We start from the raw sequence: 24,324 nt of genomic DNA on the forward strand, positions 1-24,324 counted from the left end.
TGAGCTTCCAGCAAAAAATAAAAATCGCCAATATGAAAAGGTCAACCCAACCCCCACATCTCAGGACCCACCTGCTTCACCCCAAAATTCACCTACTTCCACCTCATCCAGCTTCTTTCCTACCCCTGCCTTCTTAGATTTAACTGCCCAGATGAACGAGCTGGTTCTGGCTGGCACAAGACTGACACCCCACCCTTTACCCCACCATGGTCCCATCTTATCTCCTCTAAAGAACCAATCTGCACCACCCATCCCTCCTCGACGATATCAGACCCAGGATCACTCTTCTTTTCAGGCCAGCTGTGTTCATCTTAGAGCGACACAGTTCTGATGTGTGCTGGGTCTAGACTGCAATAGCTCTATTTTTAGGAACAACCAGAAAAAGTCAGGGCCTTATGGAGTTAATGCAGATTCTTTAATTCCTGTGGTGACAGGTAACACAGGTAAAATTGTGAAATTAAAGAAAAGCAAAAAGCTTTATAGAGATAAAAATTTGACTCCTATAACATGTCATTCAAAGAGTCCACCAGTGTCTCCAGTAAAGTCTTTAAAATTAGCTCTTCTTAATATTAGATCTCTTGTTACAAGTCACTACTAATTAATGATATTATTTTTGACACATCACTTGGACTTTTTATTTCTTAATGAAACGTGGTTGCATGATGGTATCAGTAATACTATTCTCAATGAAAGTTCACCACAAGACTTTATTTATTTCAATAAGTGTCGTACTTGCAGGAAAGGTGGTGGAGTTGCTGCCATTTTTAAATCAATATTTCAGTGCAAAGAAATAATATTTGGGGATTTTATCTCCTTTGAATATATGTCATTCTAACTGAAGGGTGATTCAAGAGTTCTGTTTTTAGTCATTTATAGACCCCCAAAATATTCTGGAGAATTCATGGATGAGTTTGCTGAACTACTGTCAGTTGTATGCACTGAATACAACTTTTTAATAATAACAGGTGACTTAAATATTCATGTAGACAATAACATGGACAATACTGCCAAAGAACTGTATGCTTTAATGGATACTTTTGGTCTTACACAACATGTGACTGGTCCGACACACACTCAAGGTCACACTTTGGATCTGGTTATCTCTAAATGTGTTGATATCTCTGCTGTTGATGTAAGAGACTTAGCTCTAGCTGATCATTTCTGTGTCTTTTTTGACCTAGAGACTGTAACATCTGTTTCCCCTAGTTATGTGTGTTTAAAGAAAAGGTACATAAATGACAACACAAGAGCACAGTTTATGGAAGCCATAGCAATGACACCAACATTGAGTGCTGAGACAGTTGATGATCTTCTGGATGAGTATAATAAAAAAGTCTGTAATATCATAGATGTGGTGGCTCCAATCAAAACTAAGAGAAAACCAAACACACAGAAAACACCTTGGAGGAGGACTGAGATAATGCAGAATTTGAAATCTGACTGTAGAAGAGCTGAGCGTAAATGGAGATCAACAAAACTCCAAATTCATCTAGAACTATACAAAATAAGTCTGCGAAAAGTCAATGATGGCTTGTTCAAAGCAAGGCAGCAATACTTTTCTGAAATTATTGCCAAAAATGTCAACAACTCTCGCACGTTGTTTTCTGTATTTGAAAAGCTCACAACCCCCCCAGATCAGATAGCCCCTGAATTACTGTCAGCTGGAAAATGCAATGAATTTGCTGTATATTTCAATGAAAAAATACAATCAATAAGGTCAAACATCAGAACAAACCAGCAAAATCACAAAAAGCTTGAACAGCTTCAACCACTGAAGGATGAGTCAACTACAATGTTAGAGTTTATTACAGTGAACCCAAAAACAATAGAGGAGACTGTTCAGCAGCTGAATCCATCAACATGTTGCCGTGACACAATACCCTCAAACTTCTTTAAAACTGTTGTAAAGTCAATTGTCACTGATTTGTGTCAGATAATTAACTGCTCATTCCAATCAGGCACCGTACCAAAATCCCTGAAAGTAGCTGCTGTGAAACCTCTGTTAAAAAAGAGAACACTGGATGCCTCTATACTGGCTAACTATAGACCAATCAGCAACCTTCCATTCATAGCCAAGATCATTGAGAAGGTAGTCTTCAACCAACTGAGTCAATTCTTAACATTCAACAAAATATTTGATAAATTTTAGTCAGGTTTTCGTTCTCATCACAGCACAGAAACTGATCTGATCAAAGTGATCAATGACATAAGGTTGAACACTGATTCAGGAAAAGTATCTGTTCTCATTCTGTTGGTGCTGCATTTGACACTGTAGGTCATACAATTTTGTTGCACAGATTGCAAACATGGGTTGGACTAAATGGAAAAGTAATGCAATGGTTTAAGTCATACTTGGAGGAGCGAAGCTATTTTGTAAGCATTAGAAACTTTGAATCTGACAGATTACCAATGTCCTGTGGGGTTCCTCAGGGATCTGTTCTTGGACCTCTTCTGTTTAGCCTTTATATGCTTCCTTTAGGACAAATTTTACAGAACTGTAAGGTTGATTATCAGAGCTACGCAGATGACACACAACTATATCTATCACTGAACCCAGATGACTATGGTCCCATTGAGGTGTTGTGTGACTGTTTAGAAAAAGTAAACTGCTGGATGAGTGAAAACTTCCTTCAACTAAACCATGACAAGATGGAGGTGATTGTCTTTGGTAACAAGGAAAAGAGGACTGCTGTCAGTGAGTATCTAGAGTCTCGATCTTTAAAAGATAAAGACCAAGTCAAAAACCTTGGTGTTCTGATTGACTCAGATCTTACATTCAGCAGTCAGATCAAATCTATCACAAAACCAGCTTCAACCACCTAAAGAACATCTCCAGAGTGAAAGGTTTAATGGATCAGAAAGATCAGGAGAAACTGGTCCATGCTTTTATCTCCAGCAGACTGGACTATTGTAATGGTCTTCTGACAGGAATCCCCTAAAAGAGCATCAAACAGCTACAGCTCGGGTCTTAACCAGAACAAAGAGGTCAGAACACATTACTCCAGTTTTAAAGTCTTTACACTGGCTCCCAGTCAGCCTCAGAACAGACTTCAAAGTTCTGCTGCTGGTGTATAAATCTGTGAATGGGTTTGGTCCAGAATACATCAGTGACATGTTAGTCAGGCATGAACCCACCAGGTCTCTCAGATCTATGAACACAGGTCATATAGTGGAGCCCAGAACTCACAGTAAACATGGGGATGCTGCTTTTAGTTGTTATGCTGCAAAGAAGTGGAACAAACTGCCAGCAGAGCTGAAGTCAGCATCACATGTGAACATTTTTAAATCAAAGTTAAAGGCACATTTTTTCTCTACTGCATATGACTGAGAGAGGGATTTTTGGTCATGCTGTTGATGTCATGATGATTTTACTGATGATTTTAATTGATTTTACTGATGATTTTAATTGATTTTACTGATGATTTTAAATGTTCTATCATGTAAAGCACATTGAGTTGCCTTGAGTATGAAATGCGCTATACAAATAAATTTGCCTTGCCTTGCCTTGCCATGCCTAAACAATGCATCGTTAGCGGACCTCCCGGCACGTTGCAGCTAAGCGGCGGCCGGTGTTTTGAGTGTGCATGTTGAGCGGCTGCGTTGCATCACCGCGGCAGTGTGCAAGCTGCGTTTTGTGGTGTTGCTCCAGTTAGATTCACTGGGAGCACAGTTTGATCACTCCAGGTTGGTGCGCTCGCTGGCCTGAGTGAAGTTCCATCATTGAAGCCGCTGCAGTTTGGCGGTTATCAATATAACTATTATTAATTTAATTATTATTTGTATATAATTAATATAATTATCATAAATATTATTTTTATATAATAATAATTTGTGTAATTATTATTTATATCATAATATTATCAATAAAATGAATAATATTAATTAATATTAAGGAAGAATTGGAGAAGAATGGACTGCCATTTGTGTCTCTCCTGCATGGCCCACCTTCAGGCAGAGGACGGTCACGATGGGCAGGCTAATGTCGACGATAACGCTGACTCGTCGCCAGATCTGGCTGGCAAAGTCCCCTCTATCCGAGCCATGTCGCAGAACATTGCGTTCTCTTCCGGTTGTGCCAGGCTGGACCTTTGGCCCAGCGGCATTGCAGGCCTTGGAGCGTAGCGTGCAGGCTGGCCAAGCGAGGCAGCAGTTTGCCAGTTTGCGCCAGGCTCCCCATGCCCCTCCTAGGCAGGGACATTTGGCAGGAATGGGTGCAGATCACCCATATCTACGGCCGACTGCTCATCTGTCTGGGCAGCCCAGGGGCCTGCAGGTCACAGTGCCAGGAAATCGGCAACGCCGTGAAGACACACGTCTGTCTGCACAGAGGCCAAGGGGTTCTGCACCAAGTCGCCGCCCCCCCAGAGCCCCAAGGGGCAAGGGGGACGGAATCTGAACCTCAGGAGCCGGTCGTCTGACTCTTTTCCCTAGAGCAGCTCCTTTGCTGGGAAGAGCAGACCACAGACCCTTGGGTAGTGTCCACGCTATCCAGAGGTTACACATTACAGTTCCGACGCTGGCCCCCTACATTCAGCGGGATCAAACACACTGTGGTCAGAAAACCCGTAAAATCCCTTGTGCTACGTCACGAGGTAGTCACCCTTCTGGGGAAGGGTGCCATCGAGCTCGTGGAACCGGAGGCTTGCCTCAGCGGGTTTTCTTGTGCCCAAAAATGAGGGCGGATTTCGCCCAATCCTGGACTTGAGGGGGTTGAAGCAGTTTCTCAAAAATCTCCCCTTCCATATGCTGCATGTAGCAGATGTCCTTTGGACTGTCTCAGCAGGAGACTGGTTGGTGACGGTTGATCTGAAAGATGCTTACTTTCATGTTCCCATTGCCCCTCATCACAGACCGTTCCTTCGTTTCATGTTCATGGACACGGTTTATCAGTTCAGGGTTCTGCCATTTGGGCTATCCCTGGCCCCTCGAATATTTACCCGGTGTGTGGGAGCTGCTCTGTCACCGTTACAGGCCAGCGGAGTTTCAAAACTCCCCTATCTGGACAACTGGCTCGTCATTTCCCCGACTCTGGAGCAGGTGTTGAGGGACACTGCTGCTCTTCTCAGTCACGTAGGCAATCTAGGCCTCAAGGCGAATTATGCCAAGAGCAACCTCGTACCCAGCCAGGTGGTGAGGTACTTGGGGCTTGTGCTGGATTTCTCAGTAATGTGGGCCTCCCTCTCTCCAGAGCGAGTCTCCGCCATCCTAGGCTTTCAGGTGGTCAGGGTGTCTGCCCAGTGTTTCCTTACCCTCCGACCCTGGAGGAAGAAATACTTAATGTCGGGTGTACCCATGGGGAGGGTAGCCTCCCGCCGGGAGGTTGTCGAGACGGACGCCTCTCTTATGGGTTGGGGTGCTGTGTGGCAGTCCAGGACTGTCAGGGGCCTGTGGAGTGCCCAGCAGAAGCGGCAGCACATAAATGGGTTGGAACTTCAGGCTGTATTCCTGGCGATCAGGCACTTTCTCAATGTTCTGAAAGATCGGCATTTCCTCATCCGGTCAGACAATATCTCAGCTGTGTACCACATCAACCACCAGGGCGGCACCAGATCTCTGACGTGTCTGCGGGTGGCACACCGGCTCCTCACGTGGGCTTACCCCAACTTCCTGAGCCTCCAGGCAATGCATGTTCCTGGTCTCGGGAACACTGCCATGGATCTCCTCTCCTGTCAGAAGCCTCCATCCAGGGAGTGGAGACTTCCCCCCGAGGTGGTGGCTGTGATATGGGCCACGTTTGGCAGAGCAGCAGTGGACCTCTTTGCCTCAGAGGCAGCAACTCACTGCCCTCTCTGGTTCTCTCTGATAAAAGAGACCAGACCCCTCGGGCGGGACGCCCTGGCGCACACCTGGCCAGACGGCCTACTTTATGCATCTCCTCCACTCCCCCTCATACCAGCAATGCTTCACAGGGCACAGCAGGGTGGTCTCTGCCTTCTTCTGGTTGCCCCATGCTGGCCAGGAAGACCATGGTTCCCGCTGTTGCTCAAACTCCTGCGGGTATACAGTGGCGTCTTCCGGAGAGGAAAGACCTCCTGTCTCAGGTCAACGGCCGCATACGGCACCCGAGTCCGGGTCATCTGAGGCTGTTCTTGTGGCCCCTTTAGTCGTGGACCCACTTTTGGCATCCTGCGATAGGGCAGTTGCCCACACAATTTTAAACTGTCGAGCACCATTCACCAGGGCACTTTACGCTAACAGGTGGAGGCTATTTGTGGAGTGGTGTCACTCTAACAACAAGGTGCCGGGGACATGTTTAGTGGTGGCAATACTGCATTTCCTGCAGTCAGTTTTTGACAAAAACAGGACTACTTCCACCCTCAGGGTGTATGTGGCTGCTATTTCGGCCAATCATACAAAGGTGGATGGCCAGACAGTGGATTGTTTAGGGGAAAAGTCTGGGTTACTCACGCCGAAATAGAAAACTCAAAATATCTCGAATCTCGATAAAAGCATACATCCACCAGAAACAACGAATGCTGTACTTGTATTTTTCCACAAATGTTCAGAAATTAATTTGTTTGTTATTATCTCTCTATAAAAGCAAGGAATTTCGCTGTGTGTGTGTGTGTGTGTGTGCGTGCGTGCATGCGATTGGTGACGTGGAATGGAATGTAACCAATCAAGAAGCGAGCTGACTGAGGAACAAGTAATGCTGTGTTCAAGACGAGTTAAGCGAGAGCACTTGGAAATTTCTCAAACATGACACAACAGAACACGTCTGAACCGAATGAAGCCAACGTCTCTTTAAGCATAAACCCAACGTCTCTTTAAGCATGAACCCGTTTCAACCAGCCATATCCGTGCGTGCGCATGCAATAATCCGATGAGAGTTGCTTTAATATCAGCTTTATTTACTAGTCTAAACTAAGCAGCTGTGTGTGTGTTCCTCAAATATCTCTGCAGATCAGGTTCAAGGATGTGCAACGTCAGATTTCATGTAAACTGAGATGTGTAAGAATTTGAAGATGAAAGATACTGTTTTATTTCTTGATGTCAATTTATTTTTATTTTAAACTGTTTTTAAGTTGTCATTTACATGATCAATATAAATCACATCAAATTAAATCAAATATTATTCTATATAATTTTAACTGTATATAATGTAATACACTGTATTGTCTTCATAGAGAAGGTATTTTTGGCTCCAGGAGGAATTAAATCCAGGTGAGATGAGGTTAAATGGTTCCTTGTCGAGTAAAGGTTACAGACCCCTGACCAGGGAAGAGGGTTAGGAGACCCCACTATCAGAGCTGGACCCTCTGAATTTAATTACATAGGGTGAAACAATGCAGATGCTAAGTTGGTTATGTTACTGTTAACTTAATTCAAGTACAGCCTTTCTGCAAAATAAAAAAAACAGAATACATGTAACCTGTTGTTATGCTTTGCCGTTATTTAAAAAAAAATTGTGACGTCTTCTTTTGAAATTATATGAAATAAATGACCTGTTATTTCAGCCACTGCTTGTTGCAAAAAAACTTGTCATTGTCAATCTTTACTTCAAACAAAACTACGGTACTCCAGGTAAGTCAACTGTTCATCAGCATGTATGTCTATGCTGTACACTACCCCCAATCAAAAAAAGGGTGCGACCAAATTCTGTGCTGGTGCGACCAACTGGAAAAGTTAGTGTAGAGCCCTTAAAAGGTCTAAAATGGTGAAAAAGGTAATGAAATAAGATTTTAAAATTAGAGTGGCCAAGAACAGACAGAAAAGGTAGTAAAAAGGGTTAAAAGTGGCAAAATGGGCTTTAAAGTGGCAAAAAAAGTAGGAACAATTATAGTTTAAACTGGCAAATAATTGGCATGACAAATCATTAATGTGGTCAAACTGGCAAACAAACAAGCATGGAATATGATGAAAAGAAGTTAAACATGACAATAATGGGTCAACATATGCAACATATGCAATGTGTTAAAAGTGAAAAAATGTGCATAAAAGGCATTGGAATTTGATGAAGTAGATGATCTAAAAGAAGTAGCAGAAATGGGAGTAATGTAGCAAAAATGCATTAAAAGGAGCAAAAATATGGCAAGAAAAGTGATGAAAATATGTTCAATTATGGCAAATTTGGTGTAGTTGCAGAAAAATGGTTTAAAAAAGAAAGCAAAAATGGGCTGAATTTCAAAATAAATATTTCTAGTTTCTTGAAGGCAAATGCATGCGCTACAGGTATTTTGCAGTTGGAAAGATCAGATGCTATTAAATTGGGAGCTGTATAGGTCAGACCGTTAAAGCTGAATCTTGTTGGATATAAGCCTTAATGCATAAAGGAAACTAGCTAATTCAGCAGCTAACGCTAACCTAATGTATTAGCCACTAGTGAGTGAAATTCCTCTTTTAGTGCTGAAGAGAAGTGTCTAGGTTGCTTGCGTGGCGTGGGATTGTCACCATTATTTCAGACACTTACATGTCCTCCACTGTGATATCTTTGAGAATTTGGCAGTAGTCCACATTCCAGACGGCCTGGTCGTCCCAGACTTTGGAGGCCAGGAGGATGGCGCCCAACACAATACGCTTCCAGTTGGCGGGACAGATGTCGATCTCAGCGTAGGTCAGAAGTCTTTCCAGGTACACCTGAGACAAAGATACACGTTACGTATGGTTACTATTTTAGAGTCATAGACGTATAACAAAAGTGTGCGAGACCATGTTGTGAAGCTTAAATCTAATTATGCATTATCAATTATCATTTGAATGGTAATAAATCAATTTATTCAAGGAAATCAACTTTTTATAAACAATGAGAATATTATCAAATTTCTAGACAAAATTTGACAGATGTTTCCACAACAAACACACAAAAAGATTCCAAAAATGCACAAAAAAAAATCCGACACACACAACAACAACAACAGAGAAACACAACAGCAAATATACAAATGACTCCAAAGACACACAAAATCACAACAAATATTCAGAAAATGACAGAAACATATGCAAAATTACAAGAACACACAATGGGCAATTAAAAACATTGGTTTTGAATACTACAAAACCCACAAAACGACTACTATATACTGTAACACAAAAAGATAATTTGTTTAATGTATTACACAAACAAAAGGAGTCCAAATAGACAAAATTCCAAAAAAAAAAAAACCAATCAACTCCAAAAACACAAAAAATGACAACTAAAATTCAGACAATGACAGAAAAAAAAACTAATAAAGAAAAAACTTTAAAAAACAATGACTGAGAAATAAAATCCAAAAACACACAACCTTAATTAACAAAATCACAAAAAGACAACAAACGAAGACACAAAAGCCTTTGTTCTTTCCTGGACAGTTGTTTAGATTGCTCATTATATTATATATTATAGTGATAATGTGGCCCTTGGATAAGACAATCACACGTGTGGCTCTGCTGTGGTTAATTATCTGGTTCATTAAAGTGACTGTTTATAGTGACTGAAGCATCTCAGCAGCAGCGCTCACATTATAATGAGCCATTCAGCGTTTCATAAAACACCAGTGGTCGCTAGATGAGCATGGCTCTGGTGTCATGTGACCCACAATGAGATCCAGAGGGTGAGACAAAGCTAAAGAGAGGAGGACAGGTTGTTGTTGTTTGATGGTGTCATTTTGCAGCCTGCGCCGACACTCCATCAGGCTCTAATTGGACGAGTCGTGCTGGGCTGGGATTAGTGCCTGCAGGCCGTGGTTGGCCGCTTTCTGCCGTGGAACCATTCAGCAAACGGAGACGACAGCCTGTGTGATTTAATGGCTGGACCTCTTGCTGCTCAACTCACAATATAAACAGCACAACAGAAAAAAAAGGAGGAGGTGGTGTTTGTTTTTTGTTCCACCACAATGAAGCCAGAGGGTTAAAGTCTAGTGATCACTTCTATCACTAGATGATCTAAAAAATAAAACTATAAATATATTCCTTACAAATGTGGGACAGTGTTGGTTCTGTTAAAGTGAAATAGTATTCATGAATTGTTTCTTTTGACATACTATAATTATATATCGTTATACTAAATATCCAATAGCCCTTATATTAATTATCCATAAACAAAATATATTCTTACAAAACATAATTCAAACCGATCATTTCATTTTTTCGATGTGATTTCAAACCTATCTAAAGAACAAAATAAGCTTTAATTCATCACTATAACCTGACAGCTTTGATTGTTTGTTCATATTATTATGAATCTTGTTTCATTTTTTTCTACTGTAATGTGTACACTTACTATTTAATCCTTATTTAATTAAAACTTTTTAACTAAATTATGTACGTTTTTCTTTCTCTTTCTTTCGTGTTTATTATTTTTATTTTGTATTAATTATTAATTATTTTTTTATTTTGTAATATTTCTTGAGCATCTGTAACACAGGTAATTTCCCCCTGAGATAAATAAAGTACTTCTGATTGTGATTACTTAAACAACGAGACAATCAGATATAAACAACCTCACGGACAGTCAGTTTATCAATAAAGACAGATTGAGATCAAGTGCAAAAATCTAACAAATGCAAAGTCTGCCTTTTAAATACTAAACTTAATACACATTGAACAACTCATATACATATACCAAATAAATCAAAAAAGCACAATGTTAAATAACTGATCAATCAATAATCTTGTATGTAATTTGTATTGTTTTAAATTATGTTCTCATTTAATACATTTTGATTACAATTAATCACAATTACTGAGCCTAAAATAAATAACCTAATATAAGTTAACCTTCCTGTTGTGTTAGCTTTCTGTTAGCATCTCTAATGAAAACAGGTCCTAAATCAGCTGTAAATACACTGAATACAAATATCCATCATCTAATTTATTTCCTATCTATTGGTTACATTGTTAGGCTTCCTAATCAATGAAAATATAGGTTTTAATAATTATGGTGTGGTCGTCTGATACGTTTTGTGTCAGTGTACCCCTAGATTAATTTTTTATGTAAATGGTAAAATGTGAGAAAGCTTTATATGTACATGTGTGTCAAACTGTAACATGGTTCCCCAGTTTTGCGTTAAATTATAATTGACCTTTTCTTACAACATTTTATGAAAATTACAATTACAATTGTGCCATAATTGTAATTAATTACAATTCTAATGGACTCCAACCCTGCCGCTCATTAGGTTAATTTAAATTCAGTTGATCAAAACAATCAATAAACCTGATCAGATTCAGTAAACCATTGATTCCTGAGGGAAAATCAGGTGACGTTAATGGCGCGTTCACACCAAACGCGTCAGGTGTACATAAACAATATATGGTGGACGCGCTTCTCGGAGCGTCAAGAGGTCCCGCTGTGCGTCCCGTGCCTCCTGTGTGGCGCATTTTGTAGCTTTACGTGCGGCGGACGCAGCACGTTTTGAGATTTCAAGCTTCAAGCCTCCAATGCGACAGACGCTTGAGTTGAGATTGTTGAATTTTTTAAAAAACACAAACTGGAGACAGATGGACAGGGACTCTTCTATAATAAGAGCATAATGAAGTTGTATTATGGCTTCATACACATACAAAGTGTTTTTATCATTGATTCCTTCAATCGTTAGTTAGAGGATGGTTTGCTCTTTCTTACTACAGGGCGAACACAAACACCTCGCTACAATTTGATGACGCGTTCCCACTTTGATGACGAATTCCACTGAGCTGGAGAAGCCGCGCCTCCAGGAAGCTCTCTGCCTTGATTGACATGTAAACAGACACGCCCACGAATGTGTGCATTGAGCATGAGCTCGGCTACGGAGTGGGTGGGAGGAGGGCGGGCTGTCCTCTGGCTCTACGTCACCACGTGGCGAGGAGGAAGTCAGTGTCCCATCGATAGACACGCCCACTCATGAATATGCATAAGTAGGCCACAAATCAGCCTGTTTGTGTAGAGTTGCTCAGAAAGTGATTTTTTAGAGGCTGAAACTCTGGAAAACAGGCGAGTTTGGGAAAATAAACCTCAAATACTATGTTTTTGGGGTTCTTGGAACAAATGGAGATGATGAAAAAAAGCATGACATGTGACCTTTAAAATTACTTATTTTCTTATTTCTTACGTTTATGTTTAATTATGGTTTTCTTTTTTATTAGTATGTATTCTGTTTCCTCACAGGAGTTAAAAAGTAATATTTTTTGAAAAAATTGGATAATATTTAAAAAAAAAAAAAACTGAATTTAAAAAAGTAACGTGGAAAACATGGAATTTGGAAAAAAAACAAATGAATTTTAAAGGGCCCTGAGTTCTTGTTTTTCTATTGACTTGATTGAGTGTCTCTCTGATGGTTCTCAGGTTTGAACAACTACAGAATAATTTCACTCTATTCTAACAAAAGCTGTTTGTTTTCCTCTTTACTGTGAGATCAGAGCTATCAGTTGAGATAAAGACACATTAGTGAATCACCTTTATTCACAATCTGACCAACAACGCTGTAGTTCATGCATCCTCCCTTTCCTTGTTCCAGGGCTAAAAATCCAATTTGACTGGATTTTTGCTGAGAGCACATGCTGAACGGGTCTATTCCATCCCCTGGAGAAAACTCTCTCCTTCTCTATGATGTAATAACTGCCTGGCTGCTTTTATCTCCTCTCTGCTCTACTGTTGGCTGTGTCAGCTGAGATAACTTCATCCTCCAACAGCCAAAAGCTCAATTTAACTCCTGGCTGCTTGCCAGCTTCTTTTTATTTTTTGCTCTGTGGGAACTGAGAGGCGCAACATTTGTCAAGCTGTGCATTTGAGAGTCTTAAACAAGGATTTTTGTTTCCAAGAGATCACCTGCAGCTACATCCATAAGAGTGTCAGTCCTATTGGTTTCATGTTGCTCTGTGCACGAAAAAAAAAACTTTCCTACTGTACTGGGACACAAAGTGAGGAAAAAGGAGACACACATTGATCTGTGACTGCTAAGGATATCCTTTGTGCTGCTTCAACGTTTAATCCCATATATTTTAAAGGTCCCATACTATGCAAATGTCACTTTTTAATGTTTTAAAACAGTTATATGCATCTCCATAGCCTCAGTATTAACTCATTGCCTGCCAGCTATTTTCACAACATAAACCCCCCTCGCTGCCAGCCATTTTAGAGCATGTTCACTGATATTTTAAGACCCACAGAACATTTTTTACTATGACTATGTATAATCTGAAACCAGATTCTGAAAGAATAGACTCTTTACTTTCATCATAAAAAAATATGTTTCGTTCTTCTGTAATCAGCAGTTGAATATCGGTAAGTTTCACAGAAAATGTCAATTTTTGACCCGAAAGCTGAGAAATCAGGCTTTTTGTGAAAAAAAAAAAAAAAAAAAAACTATCAAGCAGAACATTGTCTTTGAGGCTAATGTTTTCAGCTTTAGTGACACCTCAAACATCTGAACATTGGTTCCTTCTATCAAACAATAAATCAACACTGAGACTGGGCTTTTGATTCAAAGTGTTTGTTGTCATTTGCACAGTAAAGGAACATGTTTGGTTGCACAATGAAATGCGGCATCGTGAAACGCTCTGAGTCTCACGCTTGTTGAATGTCTTTTAACACGACTGACACATTCCTAATAGTCCTCCTAGATCCACACATGCTCTGCTCCAAGTGTGCGCTGCTTTAAATCTACCATCTTACACTCTTTTTTCCATTTTCTCCCTCATAATCTCTTCACCTCCTTCTGTGCAGTTTATAACCATCACTAATTTCTCAACCCAAAGTGCAGTGCTGCCATCTACAGGGCAGGAGTTGGTGACTACACCACAGTAGAAGTCTTCTATATAATGGGAGACCTCTGCCACAGTGCTTCCTCGCAACCCCTGTGATAAAACATAGTCGACGTACATATTCGTCAATGGCAGTGAACGTTCAGATTTGAAATGCCATATATGTACATCAAAGGCAGTGAGTTAATCTCCAAAAGTGAAAATGTATGATTCCACCATCCCTGGTTTGCTCTATATGTTGTGGAAAGTGTGCTCAAACAGGCAAGTTGGAGTTTGTTCCGTTTATGATGTCATAAGAGGAATAACTGCCCCTCCACTACTCCTGCAATTTGAGCTCCACCCTCACTATTTACTTTGTGGGTAAACAGACGTGGTTAAGGCAGGACGCCACACACAAGTGTATTTTTCCTCCCATCAGCTGAGCCTCTCAGGACCCAATGGAAAGATTTTATGTTTGCTGGTTGTTAACAACACCTCATAACTGAAGCACAGTCATAGAAGATGTAAGTTCATATAATTTTGTAAAGTTGTTTTATGCTACCCACAATGATTTTCAAACAGATGTAATATTTATTTCATTTTGGAACCTTATTTACAGATTCAGACTTAGGGAACTAACTTCCAAATGAAATACATCACTTTGAAATTTGTTCCTAGAAGCACGAAAAAAAAAATAGTTTATTGTGTTGCACGCATGAAAATAAAAATACGTGAGAGTTTCACGATGTGCGTACCAAAGTGACGATGGCACACTCCGCAGTGAGCTGCGCTGCGCTGAACAGCGTCCTCACAAAGCGATAGATCTGCTTCTGCTCTGGATCGTGTTTGTCGTAATCTGCTGGAACCTCGGATTTCTACAACAAACCAAATGACAACAAAAAATAAAAATCTCAAAAAACACACTGGAGATCTCCATGTTATTTCATTCACATGATGAGCCTATTGCTTGTCCTACTGATGAACTCTGACTGATGTACAACTTGTACAGGATGAAAAGTTGTGTTAAAGTGAGTACGGTACTTACCGAGAGCGGATGTAGTTTTTCATCAAAAATGTCTAACACCATTCTACCATCAACGTCCCTGAAATCACAAAGTAAAAAGTCACATCATGAGTGCATGGAAGAAATTATAATAAAACATGGAAATTGATTTTTTTCCATATTTTTACTGCAACCACATGATCACTTAACACATCTGAGTCTTTTTGCTTTCACACTTACCTATTATTCATTTGAACACGCCTTTAAACAATTAATGGTCAGCCAACACCGTGTGACTTTATTTAGTTTTCAATTCCAACTTCCATTTAGCAGCAGAATGCTCCTGACAAAGTTCTAAAAATCATAGCATTTCTGGCATTTAAACCATTCTTCAAAATTGTCAGTCAGGTGAAGGCTACAGACCACGTTGGTTTAGTTTAAAGTGTTGGCTAAATACTTAGGCTTTTGAAATTAAAGGCAAACACTTCGGAAAGCAGTGGTTCCCAAATAAGGGTGTAACAAATATCGCAATATTTATTTACGCAAATATCTTATTGACCCAAAAAATGTCCATATAGATCTTTTTAATTATGTTTTTAAACAAAAATAATAATAATTGCGCTAAACATACTGTATGCATAGCATGTAAATGCCCGGTAACTGTCAGTGAACCACATCAGACCTTATTAATCTACCTCACTCCTCTATGCATTTTAGCTGAAAGTTAAATGCACTTTATTTTCATAAAACATACTGGGCACTTATATAGATGAATGTGGTTACTTTGTATTTTTTAAGAATTTGAGAATTTAACAGAACCAGAATCTGATGTAGAATCAGAAGTTAAACTATTTTGAAAAATGTAATTTGACAGTTTGATAAACATTCCACTTGTTTTTACAGAACTGTAAGGTTGATTATCAGAGCTACGCAGATGACACACAACTATATCTATCACTGAACCCAAATGACTATGGTCCCATTGAGGTGTTGTGTGACTGTTTAGAAAAAGTAAACTGCTGGATGAGTGAAAACTTCCTTCAACTAAACCATGACAAGATGGAGGTGATTGTCTTTGGTAACAAGGAAAAGAGGACTGCTGTCAGTGAGTATCTAGAGTCTCGATCTTTAAAAGCTAAAGACCAAGTCAAAAACCTTGGTGTTCTGATTGACTCAGATCTTACATTCAGAAGTCAGATCAAATCTATCACAAAAACATCTTCTACCACCTAAAGAACATCTCCAGAGTGAAAGGTTTAATGACTCAGAAAGATCAGGAGAAACTGGTCCATGCTTTTATCTCCAGCAGACTGGAATATTGTAATGGTCTTCATCAAACATCTACAGCTGGTTCAGAACGCTGCAGCTCAGGTCTGAACCAGAACAAAGAGGTCAGAACACATTAGTCCAGTTTTAAAGTCTTTACACTGGCTCCCAGTCAGCCTCAGAGGAGACTGTAAAGTTCTGCTGCTGGTTATAAATCTGTGAATGGGTTTGGTCCAGAATACATCAGTGAGATGTTAGTCAGGTATGAACCCAGCAGGTCTCTGAGATCTATGAACACAGGTCAGATAGTGGAGCCTAGAGCTCACAGTAACCATGGTGATGCTGCTTTTAGTTGTTATGCTGCAAAGAAGTGGAACAAACTGCAGCAGAGCTGAAGTCAGCATCACATGTGAACATTTTTAAATCAAAGTTAAAGGCACTTTTTTTCTCTACTGTGTATGATTGAGAGATAGATTTATGGTCATGTTGTTGATGTAATCTGTTTGTTGATGATTTTAAATGTTTTTTGCTGCCGACTATATTTTAAGCCGTTGAATGTTTTCTGTTGCACTTTTTGATCATGTAAAGCACATTGAGTTGCCTTGTGTATGAAATGCACTTTACAAATACATTTGCCTTTTGATATTTGTGCTTGAATTAGAGTTAGTTACTATTTACTTGTTCTTGTAAGTATAAAAAAATGAAATAAATTGTATTTCATACCATCTTGTACTTGTAAAGGTGAAATTTGTAATTACTGATATCGCGATGTGAATCGTGAATTGTATCGTAAGACCAGATTCACGGCAATGCACGGCCTTGCTGAACATTGAGCATGAATAATCAAAAAATATTTAAATTCTTTGCACTCAAATAACTTTATTAATACTGTTCTAAAATATGTGATTGTACATTATTTGTTATTTTCATGAGTTTCAAAGAAGAAGTGCCCATTTTTACCTTTTTCAATAAAGGGTAAATTTTTTAGCAAATTTTGCAAAAATGTAGCTGTGATAGCAGGTTGGGGTGGGGGGGCCTAAAAATGTTTTATTCTTCAAGGGGGGCAAAATAGAAAAACTTTGAGAACCCCTAAAAGAACTTAAAAGCATCGATGTCATAGTACATTAATGGTCAGACTGTCTCGACTTTTCATTCATTTATTTATTATTATAAAAAAGCTCTTTTATAATTAAAGTTATTGTGCATTAGACGATTGGTTACAATTATTATTAATAACATTAGAGTCCATAAAATGCACACACTCTCTAACCACAACCTATTTTTATGAATGTGAACAATGAGACATTGAATTTTAAATACGAAACTGATGCAGTTCTGAGTCTTGATCTTAATTTATCAATAAATTATTTTGGCAAATATGATGCAATAAGTGTAGTTTTTACTGGTAGTAAAAAAGAAACTCATAAAACTGGTTTTGGCCACTTGTGATGTTTGTTTTTGCTTCCAGGCACCAGTGCATGTGTGTCTAGAAGTTTACAGTCCTTCAAAGAGTAATTTCAGCTTCATTTAAAAACTAAAAGAATTGAATTAAAAAAGAAAAATACTTTATCTTACCTGTTTTTTATGTGATAGTATATCGCTAGGGCTACACTGTAAAACAACAACAACAACATGGAAAGAAATCAACATTTTCAGCTTCACTTTGACCATATTTAATCATTGAATGCAGCTCAGTTAGTTACCATTTGATTGTGTATTTGAGGTTGGGTTGACTGACAGTGCTGTCGTCGATGAATATTGTGGAACACGAGCTGTACTTTCGCCTCACGGTGCCAGAATGATGCTGTTCACATACATTCCATTAAAGAAAACACACACACACACGGGTCAATTTCTATTTGCGTCACACACAGACCAGACAACGGCCTCCTGGTGAGAACGGTTCAGGAAGTGGAGCACCTGCTGCCCCCGAGCTCACTCTGTCCTCCGTCACAGCTAACGATGCTACAGGCACTAACACGACTGAAAACAACCTTTTTCCACTGAAAACATTTCTATCATCAAACCAACACTTGTTTTCTTTCTTAAAAATAAATTCTATTATTGATAATTTACTTTTATATATTTTATTTTAAGGGTTCTGGGGTGGCCGATACATTTAAAGGAATACTCAACCCAAAATACAAAGACAGCTAAACTGAAAGATGCACAAGCAAATTGGCTGAAATCTCCAAAATTGTGAATCCCACTAGTAAAAAATATGTTATGAGCATTAGAAGCTAAAAGTTAATAATCATGACTCCAAAAACATTTCTTACACAAATTAGTAATGTTTTGTTCAGCTTAAGAAGGGCTCAGATGGTAGAGGGGTCGTCTTCTGATCAAGAGGTTGGGGCTTCGATCCCAGTCAATACCTGTCTATAGGTCGAAGTGTATTGTAAAGCGCTTTGAGACTACCTAAGTGTAGGGATAAAGAGCTATATAAATCAACACTATTTACCATTATCTAAGGTGCATTCATGTGATGGGTTGCGTATCACTTTAAGTAGCTTCAAAAACACAGGAGGGGATGAAAATGCATTTTTTGTTAAAACTACATCTGTAACAAACATCAAACTAAAGTGGGGTACACACATAAAGATAATCAAGCCGTGTGTGTTCCCTTTCCCGACCAAGGACAGATTATCTTATGTTTTATATGATCATCCAATCAGAAGATACTGTGGTGTGTTAGGACTCAGTAAATTTGTCTCAATAATCTGCTTGAAATGGGTCAGGGACGACAATCGTGAATATTAAACGTATTCAAAATTTACGATAAAAACTCCTCGTGTGTGTGTGCGCGTGCGTGCATGCGTGCGTAAGCAGACGACTCACGATTCATGGACGTGTGATCGGTGACGTGGAACGTAATGTAACCAATCAAGAAGCGAGCTGACTGAGGAACAAGTAATGCTGCGTTCAAGGCAAATCAGAATTTTCAACTCAGCCTTTCAGAGTTAAAAATTCTGATATCTGAGTTTAACCGAGTTAAGCGGGAGCACTTGGAAATTTCTCAAACATGACAACAGAACATGTCTGAACCGAATGAAGCCGACGTCTCTTTAAGCATGAACCCGCTTCAACCAGCCATATCCGTGCATGCATTGATCCGATGAGAGTTGCTTTAATATCAGCTTTATTTACTAGTCTAAACTAAGCAGCTCCGTGTGACACTACTACACGGTACGTGGGTCTTTCTCACGCTAATCGAAACACATCACCTGACTGTTTATTTACTGCGCAGCGTTCGAACCCGTCCCAAGCTCATAGTATCAGAATCAGAAAGGTTTTTTTTTTGGCCAAGTGCAGCCCAAAACAGCCCAAGAAATTTAACTTGGCAGTAACCATAAAAAATAAGCCAGAATCTGGTCGGTCGGTTCGGGCAAAGAATTGAAGCTGTAGCCGACCGCTATAGAGTTCAATATTTTTTCCAACTTTATCGAGTAGGAGTTCTGACTTCAGGTGGCATTGCAAATCACTTTTTCAAAGTAGGAGGTTAAAAAATCCCAAGTTAAAAGTTGCTTGGAATGCAGCATTAAGGTGCGTTCACACCGAAAGCGACTCTGGCAACTAGATTACATTTAAAATCAATGTAAATCACACAATGTCAAGCGATGTGACTCATGCAATTTCAGCGACTCAATCGCACAATTGGAGTCGCTGGAAGTCGCTCAACATTGAAAATGTTGAACCTTTCAAGCGACTTTGAGTGACGCTGTATCGCGATATTCAATCGGCAATGAGTTTCTCCCGGCGTCACGTCATGAGGGCTAGATGAAGTGAAGAAGCCAGCAAAAAGCGCAACTATGTTCAAGCGACTCATCAGGGGCCATTGAAGTAATATAGTCGCTGAAGTCGTGTTCATTGTGAACGCACCTTTAGATCACATTCTTAGATCACTTGTTTGGTCACGTGAGATTTCTGTCTTGGAAGAAGATTGGTGGTGGAACTGAATGGTTTTGTGCTCTCACACAAACTGCTCATTGCCTGGTTTTTAATCATCTGTTACAGATAGAAAATCTCTTGAAATTTAGAAAATCCTTATGCGTGTACCCTTCAAAATGCTCCTATGGATGGAAAGCTAAATGCGAGGATGCACATGACTACATGTCATTAATGAAGTGATGAAAAACAGAGCGACAAGGATCAAAACTGAGTAAAATCAAAGGAGGATTTACCTTGTTTTCCGAAATGTGTGTAAACTTGCAAAAATACAAGACACTCAAATTACTTTCTGCAAATTATTATTTTAAAAACGTTATTTGATGTCACTTACATGGTTGATGTAAAGGCTTTTCCGTTTTTCCCGCACTGCAAAAGAAAGAAGAAGACAGGCGTTACATCGTGATTGTCAACAGTATCGTGCATGAGCCCCAGAGGCAGAGAGCAGCTTTAACCCACAGTTATCACATCAATTTATACAGAATGAGACAAAAAAAACCTCACAGTTTACATACATTACAGCCGGGAAAGCAGCTGTAATGAAAAACATGGAAATCTTTATCTACCCCCTACATTAGAAAACAGCTTTCCTTGAGTTTTTGGACTGATTTGGGATCATTCTGGAATAAATATGATGCATGGACTTGTCATGCTGTGAGTTTGAACATCTTGGTTGTATCAGAACAAATTTGGCACCTACACACGTGTGTTTATTTGCGTCAATGTATCTCGAATGCTCGCTCTTGGTATCTCACGACACAAAAGGAGGAAACAGAGCAGATGGAAAAAAAGAGAGGAAAATAGTTCACATTCACGCAGCGCAATGTCTCAGATTTTTCAACCCTCTTACGTTTTCTACTGGCATGCCACACGTTTATCTGCAGAGCCATCGTGATAGTATCTGTGCTTTCTATGATATAATTATCACGCGTTCCTGTTTTTGTGTTGATTCAAAATGGAAAAAATCTGTGTTGATCTTCTCTAAGGATAGAGTCAAACTAACATTTAATTTAAAAGTTGTTCTCTACCACTACCGATCCCAAAAACTCTGCCAAACTTACATTTATGATGTTTTCACAGAAACATCATAAATCATCATAAAACAGAAAGTTGTGCCAAACAATGGTGGATGTTAATACTGTGGCTTCAATGGACAAACCCGATGACGGATTAAATTTTAATTAACATACTATGGCAAACAGTGCAAACAAACCAGAACTAAAACAGAATCAAGCCAATCACTTTCTTCCTAATATCAGAAATGTCACTTCAAATATTCTCCAGGATTCCCAATCCCACAATGCAAAGCAAATGACCCCATGTGTCAACAAACCCCATTGTTTGGGATAGAGTCAAAAATAAAATCACAAGCAACTACTTGATTTGTTGATCTACAAAACCTATAAACGTCATGATTTCTGATTGTGTTATCAAATGCGAGTTATCGTCCCCAGTTTCTTTAAAGAATAAAGATTAAGGCTTCCTCCTCTAGTATTTGTCTTACTACCAGGTAATATCCTTACAAGTTAAAGAAAACCCTGAAAAGATGGATAAAATGTATTTGTGTGATGCTACTGTTAGATAGATATACTGTACTTACTTAAACATGTTTTAAATTTGACTTGATACACGTTAGCTTTTAAATATTTTTTGGCATAGCCATGCAGAGTTTTGCATCATAGACCACAAACATGAAAAAACACAGATAATAATTTTGCACCATACATAACAAAAGACTGATAACTATTCAAACTAAACACTCCAAACTTAAAGTTAATCTTGCTGGAATAGTTTGCAAAAGTATTTAAATCCCCACATTTTTTAATTGGGGATTTTTTAATTTAGGGATTAAATTTTTAAATCACTAAATTTCCAAATTTGTATTTTTGTTGAATTATATATTTTATATTTGTGTTATTTTTTTGAATACATTCTATTTACATAACTAGTGTTTTTCTATTTTTGTTTTTGTTTTATACTATTCGTCTTTTACTCTATTAATTCTTTGAGGACTTAACGGGGAACTTGGGAACGTTATTTCATTATGTACATGTTATGCACATAATGATGAATCAAAATCACTGAATCCTTAAATGACTTCTGTAGCAGTTCTGGCACAAATTTATGAATTAGTAAAATATCAATAAAAAGAAAACAAAACAAGAAGACAGTCATCAACATCTCCTGCCAGATTAGTTGTCAATATAACTCACAACCTTTTCCCAAATGTCTTAAATCTAAGAACATAGATGTATACATAAGAAAACATTATCACATCAGAATATAAAATTACTAACTATCTTAAAAGGTTTCTAACAAACCCTTTGAAGATACCTCAAACAGAGTAAAAAAAACAGATCAAGGGCAATAACTCCGGAAAAGGTATTTGCGTACTTCTCATTTTCGAACTCCATCAAGGTATTGATACCCTGAAGCCGCACACCAAATTTGGTAATCGTATCTTAAACAGTTTCTGTGAAAAGCTGTCCCCTTTAACAGACGGACGAAGCTCAAACCTATGTCCTCCTTCCACACTTTGTGGTGGGGGATAATAAAGCAGTAGATGTAAACTACATTAGCCTTTAATGCTGTGGGGTTTTCTTTTAAATGACAGAGAAATAACAGATATATAAACAAAGAATGACATCAGCAGCAAAGGCCTGCAAACAGAACATGTAGAAGACTACACCACAGTGAAACTGCACCACGCTGAGCCAGACACTGAGCATAAAGGTCGGCCTGCTCACTGACAACACTCACAATCTTACCTTTTCTGTTGGACACAGCAACTGAAAAACAAAAGCTCAAGTTGGATCTATTTGTTCACAACAAAGACTGTACCTAAAAAAAAAAATCACCTTTAATCAATGTTTCCATAAATCCTTGGGGATATCAAATGTCTCTCTGGGCAGAAAGTAACAAATAGAACTAAATTCCAGAACATTAAACCAGCCTTCATGCTACAAATTCCAAAAACGCACAGGCTAATTCACGCTGCACGCTTACAGAAAACTGATTAAGCTTCTTATCATCAAGTAAGAAGATTATGTCACAAGTAGATTTAAAAAACAAATATTTTACTTAAACTTTCTAATCCCATGAGTCTGTTATACTTGAGTATTCAGAACAGGAATGATCAAAACTCCTCAGTTTTTATCTGTATGAGGGTTTTAGTCTGGATTCATTTATCCACAAAGCACATAGTGGGTGACATTATGATCCTTAAAAATGCTTTTTTATCTTCCCAGTTTAAATCTCCACAATCGACTGATGTCAGTGTTTGAAACAATCACAAGCTAAGAATCTAAAGCTGTTGAAATATCATCATGTTTGGAGTTGTATATTATTAGAAATACCCAGTATCTTGATGCATAAAGCATTTTATTGTCATCTGAGGTTCTAATGCTGTTGCACTGTAAATGAACGATGTAGTACAGACAGAACTGGCGGCCCGGGGGCCACATATGGGCCTCACTCTAATTTTGTGTGGCTCCAAAAGCAATTCCCCAAAAATTGTTATTCAAGAAGTTAGAAGGAATATGAAAATAACTCCCAAAACACACAAATCTGCAGCAAAATGCACAAGGTACACCAAAAAAAAAAATTACATAAAATATAGACACAACAACCACTTAAACAAAATGACCACAAAACATTACAGAATAGCTTTACAAACACACAAACTGAACAAAATTACACAAAATGACAGGAAAATACAGAAAGTGACCCTGAAAATACACAAAATGATTGAAAAATGACAAAACCACAATCAAAGACAAAAGAAAAAAACATTTTCCCCTCAGTATTAATGCTGTGATTGGTCATTATACTAAATGCTGACATGAATCAAATGATGAAATAAAACACCGAACATGTTTAATTCAGAGCTTTTAACAAACCTTTAACTGTGTTTGTAACTTTATTTGGTTAAATCTGCCTTACTAAAACAAAAGACATGAATTGAACTGCTTTAGATCTTTCTAATTCAACTCTTTTAAAATGCAAAAATAGAGAAATTTAAACATATACCAACAGACAAGTCCATGTCCATCTACAAATAACTAATATATAGTGAAGGCTTCCAATTCCCCCTATTGTGGTTCAATGTTGACCTATTTCCGTTTAATTTGTGTTTCATCGGCTTTCCTTAATCAGATGTCATTACAGGTCATTAAACTTCCCCAAATTATGCCAAAAACAGTTACGGAGTCATCCATTTCAACTGTTTACATTAATTTTATATTCGTACTCAGCAGAAATGAGTTGAAACTATTTAGAGCAAGGTTTGGAGTTCAGCAGTTAGCTAGTTAGACATTAGTCCAATCGCTTCACAGCTAAATAATTGTTTATGTTTCTTTAATGGTGTTTTACAATGTTGATTTTATTAGATGGCTAAATGCTTATTCATGTGGATCTTGTTGGGTTTTTTCTTCATTATGAATTTTATATTTTGATAAGCGCATTGAGAC

General features: G+C 38.6%; 1 protein-coding gene across 7 annotated transcripts in view; it reads right to left on the reverse strand.

The window, feature by feature from the left end:
- The window catches only part of LOC114454160 (cyclin-Y-like), a 76,053-nt gene that overhangs the window by 5,500 nt on the left and 46,229 nt on the right, over window positions 1-24,324 (reverse strand). For 2 of the 7 annotated variants that reach the window (XM_028434401.1, XM_028434400.1), the window contains exons 4-11: window positions 22,624-22,644; window positions 20,190-20,224; window positions 20,092-20,115; window positions 17,614-17,714; window positions 17,486-17,521; window positions 14,687-14,744; window positions 14,397-14,516; window positions 8,411-8,577 (exon numbers count right to left, since the gene is read on the reverse strand). In XM_028434401.1, the coding sequence (XP_028290202.1) occupies window positions 8,411-8,577; window positions 14,397-14,516; window positions 14,687-14,744; window positions 17,486-17,521; window positions 17,614-17,714; window positions 20,092-20,115; window positions 20,190-20,224; window positions 22,624-22,644 (562 nt within the window). The remainder of the gene's footprint in view (window positions 1-8,410; window positions 8,578-14,396; window positions 14,517-14,686; window positions 14,745-17,485; window positions 17,522-17,613; window positions 17,715-20,091; window positions 20,116-20,189; window positions 20,225-22,623; window positions 22,645-24,324) is intronic. The other 5 variants (XM_028434402.1, XM_028434403.1, XM_028434404.1 and 2 more) reach the window with 5 other exon arrangements.

The sequence above is a fragment of the Gouania willdenowi genome, chromosome 20 (assembly GCF_900634775.1).
Source record: "Gouania willdenowi chromosome 20, fGouWil2.1, whole genome shotgun sequence".
Lineage (NCBI taxonomy): Eukaryota > Metazoa > Chordata > Actinopteri > Blenniiformes > Gobiesocidae > Gouania > Gouania willdenowi.